This window comes from Mauremys reevesii, linkage group 19 (assembly GCF_016161935.1).
Source record: "Mauremys reevesii isolate NIE-2019 linkage group 19, ASM1616193v1, whole genome shotgun sequence".
NCBI classification, from domain to species: domain Eukaryota; kingdom Metazoa; phylum Chordata; order Testudines; family Geoemydidae; genus Mauremys; species Mauremys reevesii.
The window spans coordinates 5,636,094-5,649,500 of record NC_052641.1 but is presented as its reverse complement, the minus strand read 5'-3'; the positions used below and the strand labels follow the sequence as shown (position 1 = coordinate 5,649,500).

The 13,407-nt window shown below is 60.0% G+C and overlaps 1 protein-coding gene across 2 annotated transcripts; it reads right to left on the bottom strand.

The window, feature by feature from the left end:
* Positions 1-815: 815 nt before the first annotated feature.
* RNF208 (ring finger protein 208) lies at positions 816-7,828 on the bottom strand. Of its 2 annotated transcripts, XM_039506014.1 has the most exons (3): positions 7,130-7,828; positions 6,399-6,523; positions 816-3,295 (listed from the first exon to the last, which is right to left on the bottom strand). In XM_039506014.1, the coding sequence occupies exon 3, from the start codon at positions 2,497-2,499 to the stop codon at positions 1,678-1,680; it is 822 nt and encodes a 273-aa protein (XP_039361948.1). In that variant the 5' UTR covers positions 2,500-3,295; positions 6,399-6,523; positions 7,130-7,828; the 3' UTR covers positions 816-1,677. The 2 variants fall into 2 exon arrangements, with proteins under 2 accessions (XP_039361948.1, XP_039361947.1); XM_039506013.1 differs by lacking the exon at positions 7,130-7,828 and having other exon boundaries at positions 6,399-7,118.
* Positions 7,829-13,407: the final 5,579 nt, after the last annotated feature.

Genomic DNA, 13,407 nt, shown 5'->3' with positions numbered 1-13,407 from the left:
CCGGGAGCCAGGGGGGTTGTCTGCACTGCAGTGTCTTCCCCAGGGAGCCTGCGGGGCTACTTGCTGGCTCTCACCTTCCCTCTCCCTAACGGCGCCGAGGCCAGCTCTGGGCTCCCTGCAGAGGGGGGTGGGTTTGGGCTCTTGGGGCTGTGGCAGTGTAATAAGTAGGAACGAACTCACTCCGACATGTGTGGGGTGAGCTGAGCTGGCCGGGTGTCTAGAGCTCACCTAGCAGAGCCAGCCCTGGCCAGAGGGCCCAGAAGATATGGGAGCCAGGTGTGTACAGACAATACTGCCCCAGATGGCTGATCTGGGCCCAGGCCTGGGCAGCGGTACCCAGGGAGTGTGCGTACAGCGCGCGCGCACTGCCGTACCTCGCAGCTTATGGCTTGTTTTATTCCTTTTTGCTTTTTTGCAGCGAGCTCTCCCCAAAATGTCCTGAAGAGATAACGTCTCCAAGCATGGCAGCTGCTTCCCTCTGCGTGAGCGATAACAGGGCATGGTGCTGGGTAGCCGCTCTCACCGCTGCCCCTTTGGGGACAGGGACGCTGTCATAGGCAGATCAGTCACCCCATCCTCTGCAGTTAGTAGTACAAAGGGGTGGGGTGGCCTTGGCTTGCTAGCCAGATACCCTCTGGGGCCCCCACCCCTGGGCTGCCCTACTGCGGAGCAGGAGCGTGCTGGAGGGGCACAGGGGAGGAACACGGCATGGCACACTTTGAGAAAGGCTTCGGCCTCTGCTGCTCACTCGGCTGAGTGAGGAGATCCGCAGGCCCCTCCCTGCCCAGAGGCATACAGAACCCATGGAAGAAGGATCACAACTCAATGCCTTTATTAACACGAACCACCCAAAGGACGGGGTGTCCCCAGACAGGGATGGGCAAACAAAGATCCTCCAAAACGAGGACAAATGGGAGCTTTCCTAGAGGGCCTGTGGAGGAAATGGGCTACGTCTGTTAATAATGGGAGGCCAATGGCAACGGGTTTAATTGGCTGCAGTTACTTTGATGCATGTCAGCTTGGCCACTGAGATGAAAGCTTTGGCAAATAATGCAGAGAGGATGTGTCTGACGTTTGGCAACCTCCCATCCCATCCCTGTGGGAGGCAGGTTCAGGTCTCATGTGCAGCCCCTGGGAAGCTCCCGGGCTCCCCACCCGTGTCACCTCTGTAGGTTGAATGGCATGGGGGCGCCAGCGCCATAGGTCAGCCAGGCCAATGGTGGGGCCGCGCCTGGGTGGAGCTGCTCCCCCCGACCAGGCCACAGAGCCAGGGGAAGGCAACGGGAAGCAAACTGCCCAGGGAGTGAGCACAGAGGGTTGAGTGGCACCTGTCCAGACGCACAGGGGGTGCGTGAGCCGCAGGATAGGAAAGTCCCTCGCTCTGGAGTACTGCCAGGCCTCTGCTCAACCAGTGGCTTCGGATTACCAAGGGGGCGGTGTTCCCAGCTGCCCCCACCTAAACTTGAGCGCCGAGGAGGTGGGGATGCCCTGTGCTGGCGCGGGGAGCTGGGCCAGGGGATGACGTGTTTAGCACCTGCAGCGCCAGGGGAGCTACTGAGACTTGCCACCCTCACTCGGTCCTGTCGTCCCCTGGGACTGGTGCGTGGTCGTCTCTCACACTGTCCGGCCCCCGGGGCAGGGAGGCGGCGCGGGGCTAGGCAGGGCGGGGTGCACAGGTTACATGATGGTGCAGGAAGACAGTGGATTTCGGATGTGGCAGGTGCAGGCTGCGCCGCAGTACTGGCGGAAGGTTTGGTAGCAGCTGCGGTCGGCGTCGCTGCTCCACTGCACGGGGTTGGCGGCCAGGGCCTCAGCGGGCAGTCTGTTCAGGATACTGGTGTTCACCGCCAGCGCGGCCAGCCCGTAGTCGGTGAAGAGCACGGTTTCCCGCTTGCAGGTGGGGCAGGAGATGAACTTGTACTTGGGGCAGGACTCATAGAGGATCTGCAGGCACTCCTCGCACACCGAGTGCAGGCAGGAGAGGATGCGGGGCCGCTTGTTGGTGAAGTTGTACATGTGGCCGCAGGTGGGGCACTCGAGGGGCTCGCACGGCGTGGAGGGGTGCAGTACGTACTGGTTAACGATCACCTCGTCTGAGGGCGGCTGGCGGTGGTAACAGACCTCTGAGCTGCCCTTGCGCTGCGCTTGGTATAGTCGCTCTCGCCGCGGCAGGGGCGGAGTCCGGGGCAGCCCAAGAGAGCCGGGGTTACCGTCCAGGGCAGGGATGTCCCCGCACGCCTGATTGACAATGATCTCGGACTCTGATGGCCAGGCGCGCTTGGCCACGAGAGGGGGCTCCCGGCGGGGCGCTGAGGTGTAGCGTGGCTGGGAGGCCTGTAGCTCCGAGAACTTCTCTGGGTGGATGATCTTCATCGCCTCCATTTTGATGATGACCTGTTGCCCTTTGAGACACGACATGAGGATTGTTTTCACATTGCTGTCCGCTGCTCTGGGTTCTGCAAGGGGTGCCTGCATGAGGCTAAAACACGCTGGCAGCATGCAGAGCTTTCAATCGTGTTCGGGCAGTGAAGCGATAGGGCTGGAGAAAGCCGCTGGAGCAGGGGCACATCCTGGGAGAAAGGGGCAGCTCTAGGCAACCAAGGTCCCTCTGGATTCCAGTCACCCTAGCTTCCCCCGCATTCCTGGAGGTGCTGCTTCCGCAGATGGAGGCGTGCACAGGAAGTGGCTGCAGTCACAGCAGCATCCTGCTGAGCGGAGCCTTTCTGCTCCTTGGTTCCAATCTGATGATCAAAGCGCTTCCACCCCGCAGTGCCTTTCTCAGATGCTTAATCCTGTGGCAGCCCTGTCGCTGAGAGATCTCCCACTCTCAGTGTGGTGTCGCTTTCCAAGCCAGAGCATCAGCAGCTGGAAACAGCAAACTCAGGCAAGAGGCTTAGGGACAGCCAGGCTTTCTCCTGGCCCTGGAACAGATGAGTCAGGGCTCCAGTTCATCCCAGGACAGCTCCCAGCAGTGCAGCCTGGGAGGAGGGCTCCCTGCACCTTCCCACAGGTGCCCTGCCCCCACCCAGCCTGTATTCCTCTTTCTGGGTAAGATCCTGGCAGGGCTGAAGAATGTGTGTGTGAATTCCTTTGCTCTGACTTTGTCTCTGAGGTTCCTGGAGCCTGCAGCTCCCCCAGGGTAGCAGCTGGGCACCAGACCCAGAGCCAGGAAGCGTCCTGCTGGGGAGCGGACCGGTCTCCGTTGGTGGGGGTGCAGGAGTGTAGCCACGGATCAGCCCTGCTGCGCTGCCCCAGCCTCAGCGCCGCGTCCCCTGCAGCCACTCGCAGGAAAAGGCTGGAAACACAAAGCAACAGGAAGTCAAATCTCGGCTCAAGGGAGATTTGAAATCTGCAAGTGTTCAGTGGGGGTCACTGGGTGGCTGGAGCCAGCGCCTGACTCTCTGCTCCTTGAGCAGACCCGAGGGGGGCACCCCAGAGCCCTGGCTGGCCCAGCACAGCTGCAAGACATGGGAGTCGACGGGCATTCCCCACAGGCCTCTGCTCTCCCGTACCTGGGGCTGGGCGTGGGGAGAGGGGCTGTCTCCTCTGATGTCTCCCCTAGAAATCCCAGATATGCATAAGTACTCCCTCCCCCTCCCTAGGTCTCAGGGGGCCTTTCTCAGGTGTTCGGAGCTCCTCCCCCCGGATCTGTGCATTAGCCCCCCTGCCCCCATCGATTGGGTCACTCTCCCCACATTATCTCCCCCCACACACATTTGCTCCGCCCTGGCTTCTCTCTCTCTCTATGTCCCCCAACCCAGTCCTCTTGGGAGGGGGGCTGAGAAGGCACCAGTGTTTGGGGGTGAAGGGGGGACTGTCACTGTAGGTATTGCCTTGCTAGTGGCAAGGAGACAGCCCTGCCCCTCTGGAGAGGACGATGGAGGCTCCTTCACTGCAGGCCTGGCAAATTCCTGCCCTCAGCACGCTCCAGCCAAGCTCTGCAAGAACTGACCACGGGGCCATGCACCCAGGGGACCACCTGAAGGGAGCTGCTTGGCCACAGGACCGTTCGACAGGGCTGTCTGGCTGTGGGGAGCCCCAGAGGGGACCAGCTGGCTAAGGGGCTGCCCAAGGGGCCAGCTGAGGGAACCGGTCGAGGGATTTTACCCCGTCCAAATCTCTCATTCATCCCAAATGTCTTGTTCTAATGCAGTGGGGCTCAGCAGGAAGTGGGGGGAAGAGCTGGTGAGTTAGCTGGGCCTGGGACCTCCATCCCAGCAAGGAGGGCCTTGGGAGGCAGCAAATCCCCATCACCAGCCTGCCGGCTGTGCCTGGCTGCAGTGTGCTCCGCTCCACCTCCCCAGCCACAGGGACAACACAGCACACCCCCTGCCACACAACACAGGAGTGACACACCCGCCACACAACACACCCCCTGCCACACAACACAGGAATGACACACCCGCCACACACACTAACACACAGCACACCCCCTGCTACACAACACACACCGTGCCACACAACACAGGAGTGACACACCCACCATACAACACACCCCCTGCCACACAACACAGGAGTGACACACCCGCCACACAACACACCCCCTGCCACACAACACAGGAATGACACACCCGCCACACACACTAACACACAGCACACCCCCTGCCACACAACACAGGAGTGACACACCCGCCACACAACACACCCCCTGCCACACAACACAGGAATGACACACCCGCCACACACACTAACACACAGCACACCCCCTGCCACACAACACAGGAGTGACACACCTGCCACACAACACACCTCCTGCCACACAACACAGGAGTGACACACCCGCCACACACACTAACACACAGCACACCCCCTGCCACACAACACAGGAGTGACACACCCGCCACACAACACACCCCCTGCCACACAACACAGGAGTGACACACCCACCACACACACTAACACACAGCACACCCCCTGCCACACAACACAGGAGTGACACACCCGCCACACATGCTAACACACAGCACACCCCCTGCCACACAACACAGGAGTGACACACCCGCCACACACACTAACACACAGCACACACCCTGCTACACAACACAGGAGTGACACACCCGCCATACAACACACACCCTGCCACACAACACAGGAGTGACACACCCGGCACACAGCACACACCTAGCTACACAACACAGCAGTGACACACTCGGCACACACACTGACACACAGCACTCCCACTGCTACACAACACAGGAGTGACACACCTGGCACACACTGACACAGTACACAACCTACTACACAACATATCTGTGACACACTCGGCACACACACTGACACACAGCACACTGTTACTCAACACATATGTGACACACCGCACAAACACTGCTACACAACACAGGAGTGACACACCTGGCACACACACTGATAGGCCATGGTCAAGAGGCACACACCACACACACAGTGACACATCACAAGTAACACACAGCATTCACACTCCCAGCACATTCCATGCTGACACAGACACAGGGTGTTCACAATGATCACACTGTATGCAATGACACGCAGCACACACTCAGCACTCACACTGATACACAGCATGCACACATCCGCGCACAGTTACAGAGCACTCACACTGACACATCACACACATGCACACATCCGCACACACAGTTACACAGCACTCACACTGACACATCACACACATGCACATATCCGTGCACACAGTTACTCAGCACTCAGACTGACACACAACATGCACACATCCGCACACACAGTTACACAGCACTCACACTGACACATCACACACATGCACACATCCGCACACACAGTTACACAGCACTCAGACTGACACACAACATGCACACATCCGTGCACAGTTACACAGCACTCAGACTGACACACAACATGCAGACATCCGCACACACAGTTACACAGCACTCAGACTGACACATCACACACATGCACACATCCGCACACACAGTTACACAGCACTCACACTGACACATCACACACATGCACATATCCGTGCACACAGTTACACAGCACTCAGACTGACACACAACATGCACACATCCGCGCAGTTACAGAGCACTCACACTGACACATCACACACATGCACATATCCGCACACACAGTTACACAGCACTCAGACTGACACATCACACACATGCACATATCCGCACACACAGTTACACAGCACTCACACTGACACACAACATGCACATATCCGTGCACACAGTTACACAGCACTCAGACTGACACACAACATGCACACATCCGCACACAGTTACACAGCACTCAGACTGACACACAACATGCACACATCCGCGCACAGTTACACAGCACTCAGACTGACACACAACATGCACACATCCGTGCACAGTTACACAGCACTCACACTGACACATCACACACATGCACAGGCGAACACGCTGACAGGCAGTAAATACCCTTACCTGGGCTGGGCTGGGGGGCTTCAAAGCTCTGTTGTTTAAGGAGGCTCCTGCCTTGCGGGACCGGCTCCTCTCCCTGTGCCAGGCAAGGGACCAGCGGACTGGCGGCCCCAGTCACTGGAGGTTATCTGAAAGGCAGAGGAGATGCAGGCTCCAGTGCTGCTTGCCCAGAGTCCTGGCTCCCTAGGGGGACTCTCTGGTACCCGCACCCTCTCCAAATCCAGCCTGGCTCTTCCTCACTTCCACTCCAGCTCCCTGGCGAGAACCTGCTCAATGCAGCCTCTTCCGCTGGTCAATCCCCAGCCCAGCAAGGAGGCGATTATCCCCTAAAGGGCAGGACACAAAGGCCGCACTCCGAGAGGAAGGGCTGGCCCCCAGCTGGGCTTGTTCCGGATGCTGTGCAGTGGCCAGCCCTGCGAGGTACCTGCAGGCCAGTGGGCTCCGGAGGGAGCCCAGCTCCCCTAGGCCTGCTGCTGATGTGCGTCAGGAGGCCAGTTCCCTGGCACTGCCCCTGCCTGCACCTTCGAGCCCAGGGATGCGACTCTTCCAGGCTGCAGTGATGAAGGACAAACGCCTCTTCGCAGGGTTTTCGTTCCCAGCCAGCCTCCTCCCCAGGAAGCCAGCAAACGCGCCCTCCGCTCGCTGGGCAGGAGGGGATTTTGCTTCTACAGGTACGAAGCTGATGCAACACTGTCTGCGACGGCAGGTGCACACGGCATCTGCCGGCTACTGACCTGGCAGACCCGTACAAGAGGCGGCAGCCGCTGCTAGTAGCTTTCCTGGGATCATCTCTGCAAAGGCAAGATCCTGGGCAGCACAGCAGGTGCAGGGCAGGCTGGAAGCAAGGGCCTTGCCAAGTCCTTTCCGTTGCTGTCCCCTGGGGATGCTCGGTGCTGGGGGTGGTCGCTGCTGCTGGAGAAGGCTCTGCCCGGGAGCTGTTTCCTGGCTGTGAGGGAGCCTGTCCCCGGGATGCTCCGGGCTGGGAGCTGGCTCCTTGCCGCTCTCTCTCCCCCTCTCTCTGTGTCTGCAGTGGGTACTGCAGTGATGCAGCCAGCTCACATTTCTCGCTATCAGCAGCACGGAGCCCAGTGGGCCGCAGAGCCCTAGTGCCCAACGCCGGCTCCCTCCCCCTCGTCATTCATGAGTCTTTCCCCCTCCCTCAGCAGCATTGAGCTCAGCGCCCCTGCTCGTGCAGCAGCCGGCTCTAGGCTCACTGGGGGAGGGGGTGAAGGGGATTTCCCCCCTCCATGGCAGGCCGGCTGCAGCGCGCAGTAACTCCCCGCTCGCTCGGCTGTGAGGAGCACAGACTGTGGTCTCGGCTTCCTTCCTCCCCCTCACACTTTTTCCGCCATTTGAGCTGCCTGCTGCTGCTGCAGCAGCAATGAATCTCTGCCACCCTCGCAGCCCAAGGTCAGCCTCGGAGCACCCCGCAAATGCACATGCTGCCTGGCTGAGGCCAGCAGAGGCCATTTCAGAGAGCGCAGACCTGCTTTGACCCCTGGCGGGGCCTCCAGCCAGCCACACGTGCAGGACCCGGACCCAGCAATTTAGAGGGGCCTGCAGTGACTCAGCAACTACAGGACAAACCCAGGCATTGGTGTAAAGAGCCAGGAGTATTGCCACGAAAGCGGGAGCTCTGCACTGGCTGGGCCCAGCCGCCCCGGGGCAGTGTCCCATAGCGGGGGGCTCTGTGCTGGCTGGCTCCAGCCGCCCCGGGGCAGTGTCCCATAGCAGGGGGCTCTGCGCTGGCTGGGCCCAGCGCCCCGGGGCAGTGTCCCATAGCGGGGGGCTCTGCGCTGGCTGGGCCCAGCGCCCCGGGGCAGTGTCCCATAGCGGGGGGGGCTCTGCACTGGCTGGGCCCAGCGCCCCGGGGCACTGTCCCATAGCAGGGGCTCTACGCTGGCTGGGCCCAGCGCCCCGGGGCAGTGTCCCATAGCGGGGGCTCTGTGCTGGCTGGGCCCAGCGACCCGGGGCCGGGTCCCAGAGCGGGGGGCTCTGAGCTGGCTGGGCCCAGCGACCCGGGGCAGTGTCCCATAGCGGGGGGCGCTGTGCTGGCTGGGCCCTGCGCCCCGGGGCAGTGTCCCATAGGGGGGGCGCGGGGGTGGCTGGGCCCAGCGCCCCGGGGCAGTGTCCCATAGCGGGGGATCTGTGCTGGCTGGGCCCAGCGCCCCGGGGCAGTGTCCCATAGTGGGGGGCTCTGCACTGGCTTGGCCCAGCACCCCGGGGCAGTGTCCCATAGCGGGGGGCTCTGCGCTGGCCGGGCCCAGCCGCCCCGGGGTAGTGGCCCATAGCGGGGGCTCTGCACTGGCTGGGCCCAGCGCCCGGGGGCAGTGGCCCATAGCGGGGGGCTCTGTGCTGGCTGGGCCCAGCGCCCCGGGGCAGTGTCCCATAGGGGGGGCTCTGGGCTGGCTGGGCCCAGCGCCCCGGGGCAGTGTCCCATAGCGGGGGGGCTCTGCACTGGCTGGGCCCAGCGCCCCGGGGCAGTGTCCCAGAGCGGGGGGCTCTGTGCTGGCTGGGCCCAGCGCCCCGGGGCAGTGACCCATAGGGGGGGCTCTTCGCTGGGTGGGCCCAGCGCCCCGGGGCAGTGTCCCATAGCGGGGGCTCTGTGCTGGCTGGGCCCAGCGCCCCGGGGCAGTGTCCCATAGCGGGGGGCTCTGTGCTGGCTGGGCCCAGCCGCCCCGGGGCAGTGTCCCATAGCGGGGGCTCTGTTCTGGCTGGGCCCAGCGCCCCGGGGCCGTGTCCCATAGCGGGGCTCTGTGCTGGCTGGGCCCAGCGCCCGGGCAGTGTCCCATAGCGGGGATCTGTGCTGGCTGGGCCCAGCGCCCCGGGGCAGTGTCCCAGAGTGGGGGGCTCTGCACTGGCTGGGCCCAGCGCCCCGGGGCAGTGTCCCATAGCGGGGGGCTCTGCGCTGGCTGGGCCCAGCCGCCCCGGGGTAGTGTCCCATAGCGGGGGCTCTGCGCTGGCTGGGCCCAGCGCCCCGGGGCAGTGTCCCATAGCGGGGGGCTCTGCGCTGGCTGGGCCCAGCGCCCCGGGGCAGTGTCCCATAGCGGGGGGCTCTGCGCTGGCTGGGCCCAGCACCCCGGGGCAGTGTCCCATAGCGGGGGGGCTCTGCACTGGCTGGGCCCAGCACCCCGGGGCAGTGTCCCATAGCGGGGGGGCTCTGCGCTGGCTGGGCCCAGTGCCCCGGGGCAGTGTCCCATAGCGGGGGGCTCTGCGCTGGCTGGGCCCAGCGCCCCGGGGCAGTGTCCCATAGCGGGGGGCTCTGCGCTGGCTGGGCCCAGCCGCCCCGGGGCAGTGTCCCATAGCGGGGGGCTCTGCGCTGGCTGGGCCCAGCGCCCCGGGGCAGTGTCCCATAGCGGGGGGGCTCTGCGCTGGCTGGGCCCAGCACCCTGGGGCAGTGTCCCATAGCGGGGGGGCTCTGCGCTGGCTGGGCCCAGCTGCCCCGGGGCAGTGTCCCATAGCGGGGGGCTCTGTGCTGGCTGGGCCCAGCCGCCCCGGGGCAGTGTCCCATAGCGGGGGGCTCTGCACTGGCTGGGCCCAGCGCCCCGGGGCAGTGTCCCATAGCGGGGGCTCTGTGCTGGCTGGGCCCAGCGCCCCAGGGCAGTGTCCCATAGCGGGGGGCTCTGCGCTGGCTGGGCCCAGCGTCCCGGGGCAGTGTCCCATAGCGGGGGGCTCTGCGCTGGCTGGGCCCAGCGCCCCGGGGCAGTGTCCCATAGCGGGGGGCTCTGTGCTGGCTGGGCCCAGCGCCCCGGGGCAGTGTCCCATAGCGGGGGGCTCTGTGCTGGCTGGGCCCAGCGCCCTGGGGCAGTGTCCCATAGCGGGGGGCTCTGCGCTGGCTGGGCCCAGCGCCCCAGGGCAGTGTCCCATAGCGGGGGGCTCTGCGCTGGCTGGGCCCAGCGCCCCGGGGCAGTGTCCCATAGCGGGGGCTCTGTGCTGGCTGGGCCCAGCGCCCCGGGGCAGTGTCCCATAGCGGGGGGGCTCTGCACTGGCTGGGCCCAGCGCCCCGGGGCAGTGTCCCATAGCGGGGGGGCTCTGCACTGGCTCGGCCCAGACGTCCGGGGGCAGTGTCCCATAGCGGGGGGCTCTGTGCTGGCTGGGCCCAGCGCCCCGGGGCAGTGTCCCATAGCGGGGGGCTCTGCACTGGCTGGGCCCAGCGTCCCGGGGCAGTGTCCCATAGCGGGTGGGCTCTGCACTGGCTCGGCCCAGACGTCCCAGGGCAGTGTCCCATAGCGGGGGGCTCTGCGCTGGCTGGGCCCAGCGCCCCAGGGCAGTGTCCCATAGGGGGGGCTCTGCGCTGGCTGGGCCCAGCGCCCCGGGGCAGTGTCCCATAGGGGGGGGCTCTGCGCTGGCTGGGCCCAGCGCCCCGGGGCAGTGACCCATAGCGGGGGGGCTCTGCGCTGGCTGGGCCCAGTGCCCCGGGGCAGTGACCCATAGTGGGGGGCTCTGTGCTGGCTGGGCCCAGCGCCCCGGGGCAATGTCCCATAGCGGGGGGCTCTGTGCTGGCTGGGCCCAGCCGCCCGGAGCAGTGTCCCATAGCGGGGGACTCTGTGCTGGCTGGGCCCAGCGCCCCGGGGCAGTGTCCCATAGCGGGGGGCTCTGCGCTGGCTGGGCCCAGCGCCCCAGGGCAGTTAATTCAATACACAGGGCTCTGGAGATGGGTAGACAGTACTCGCTATTGGTACGGAGAAAAACACACTTAAAAAATTTGTTTCGCCTCCTTGGCAGGCTCTGGCCAGGGTAAAAGGGATGTGGTGCTTAGGAGAGCTGACAGGGAATGACTCTTCGTTTCCAGGGCCCAATCATCTCACACGGAACAGTGTTGCAAACGCTCACAGCACTGTCATGTGTCACATGTCAGGGCTCAGTTTCAAACCACACCAGCAATTCCCCTTCTTCTTTTTCTTCTTCTTCTTAAGAAAAAAAAAATCAGATTAAAAAAACCAACAACCCCAAAAGGTAACCAAATGGTCACACCAATACCCAACAGTCACACCCAGACCCAAAAGCTACAATGGAACCCAAAATTCAAAACCTAACTCAACAGCTGCAACCACACCCAAAAGCTACACCCTCACCCAACAGCCACAACTGAACTCAATAGCCAAACCCTATCCCCACAACTACACCCGAACCCCACAGCTACACAAGAGCTGTATCCTAACCCCAAAGTCACACCTGATCCCAAGAGTCACACCCTCGACCAACAGCAATACTCACACCCAATAGCTACACCCAAACATAAAAGCTAACATAACAGCCATAACCAAACCCAAACAATACTATGTGAAAGCATGCTAGGCAGGGCTCTCAACCCTTCCGGACTACTGTGCCCCTTTCAGGAGTGTGATTTGTCTTGTGTACCCCCGTGTTTCACCTCACTTAAAAACGTCTTGCTTACAAAGTCAGACATAAAAATACACATATGTCACAGTACATTGTTACAGAAGAACTGCTGACTTTCTCATTTTTACCATATAATTATTAAATAAATCAATTGGAATACAAATATTGTACTTACACTTCAGTGTATATAGAGCAGTATAAACAAGTCAGTGTCTGTATGAAATTTTAGTTGACTAGTGCTTTTTATGTACCTGTTGTAAAACTAGGCAAATCTCTAGCTGTCGATGTACCTGCTGGAAGACCTCTGCATAGCCCCAGGGATATGCATATCCCTGGTTGAGAACTACTATGCTAGGGAACTTTTAGTTCACACCAGCAGGGTCTACACAGACTAAGCTGTTGTGCAACACATTAGTACACTTTAGAAATCACACCCCCATAAAGCACATTGCCACACCATGTAGCCAAGCCCTGAGTATATGTCGTACAAAACCAATTTTATTCAGCCCAATCTGGCATTTGTTCCTCTTCCATTTAGGTCGGGTTTTCTCCTTTGGCAAACTACAGAACCAGTGCTGCCCAGCTGGGGGGGCAAGTGGGGCAATTTGCCCCAGGCCCCGGGAGAATATAGTATTCTATAGTATTGCAACATTTTTTTATGGAAGGGTCCCCCAAAATTGCTTTGCCCCAGGCCCCCTGAATCCGCTGGGCAGCCCTGTACAGAACATTATACGGTCTCTCACTGAAGTCTAACTTATTTTTATCCCAGATCTGCCGATCATCAGTTATTACTTTCAGTTAGGGCTGTCATTTAATTGCAGTTAACTCATGCGATTAACTCAAAAAAACTCATCGTGATTAATTGCAGTTTTAATTGCACTGTTAAACAATAGACTACCAATTGAAATTTATTAAATATTTTGGCTGGTTTTCGACATTTTCATATATATTGTTTTCTGTGCTGTAATTAAAATCAAAGTGTATATTTTTATTACAAATTTTGCACTGTAAAAATGATAAACAAAAGAAATAGTATTTTTCAATTCGCGTCATACAAATACTGTAGTGCAATCTCTTTGTCGTGAAAGTGCAACTTACAAATGTAGGTTTTTTTGTTACATAACTGCACTCAAAAACAAAACAGTGTAAAACTTCAGAGCCTACAAGTCCACTCAGTCCTACTTCTTGTTCAGCCAATCCCCAAAACAAAGAAGTTTGTTTACATTTACAGGAGATAATGCTTTCTGTTTCTTGTTTTTACAATGTCACCTGAAAGTGAGAACAGGTGTTCGCATGGCAGTTTTGTAGCCGGCATTACAAGGTATTTATGTGCCAGATACACTAAACATTTGTATGCCCCTTCATGCTTCAGCCACTGTTCCAGAGGACATGCTTTCATGCTGATGATGCCCTTTAAAAAAATGGTTTAATTATATTTGTGACTGAACTCCTTGGGGGAGAATTGTATATCCCCTGCTCTGTTTTATCCGCATTCTGCCATATATTTCATGTTATAGCAGTCTCGGATGATGACCCAGCACATGTTGTTAATTTTAAGAACACTTTCACTGCAGATTTTACATAATGCAAAGAAGGTACCAATGTGAGATTTCTAAAGATAGCTTCAGCACTTGACCCAAGGTTTAAGAATCTGAAGTGCCTTCCAAAA

Excerpts from the sequence above, each read along its gene's own strand:
- RNF208 (XM_039506014.1), bottom strand. The coding sequence starts at position 2,499 with ATGCTGCCAGCGTGTTTTAGCCTCATGCAGGCACCCCTTGCAGAACCC.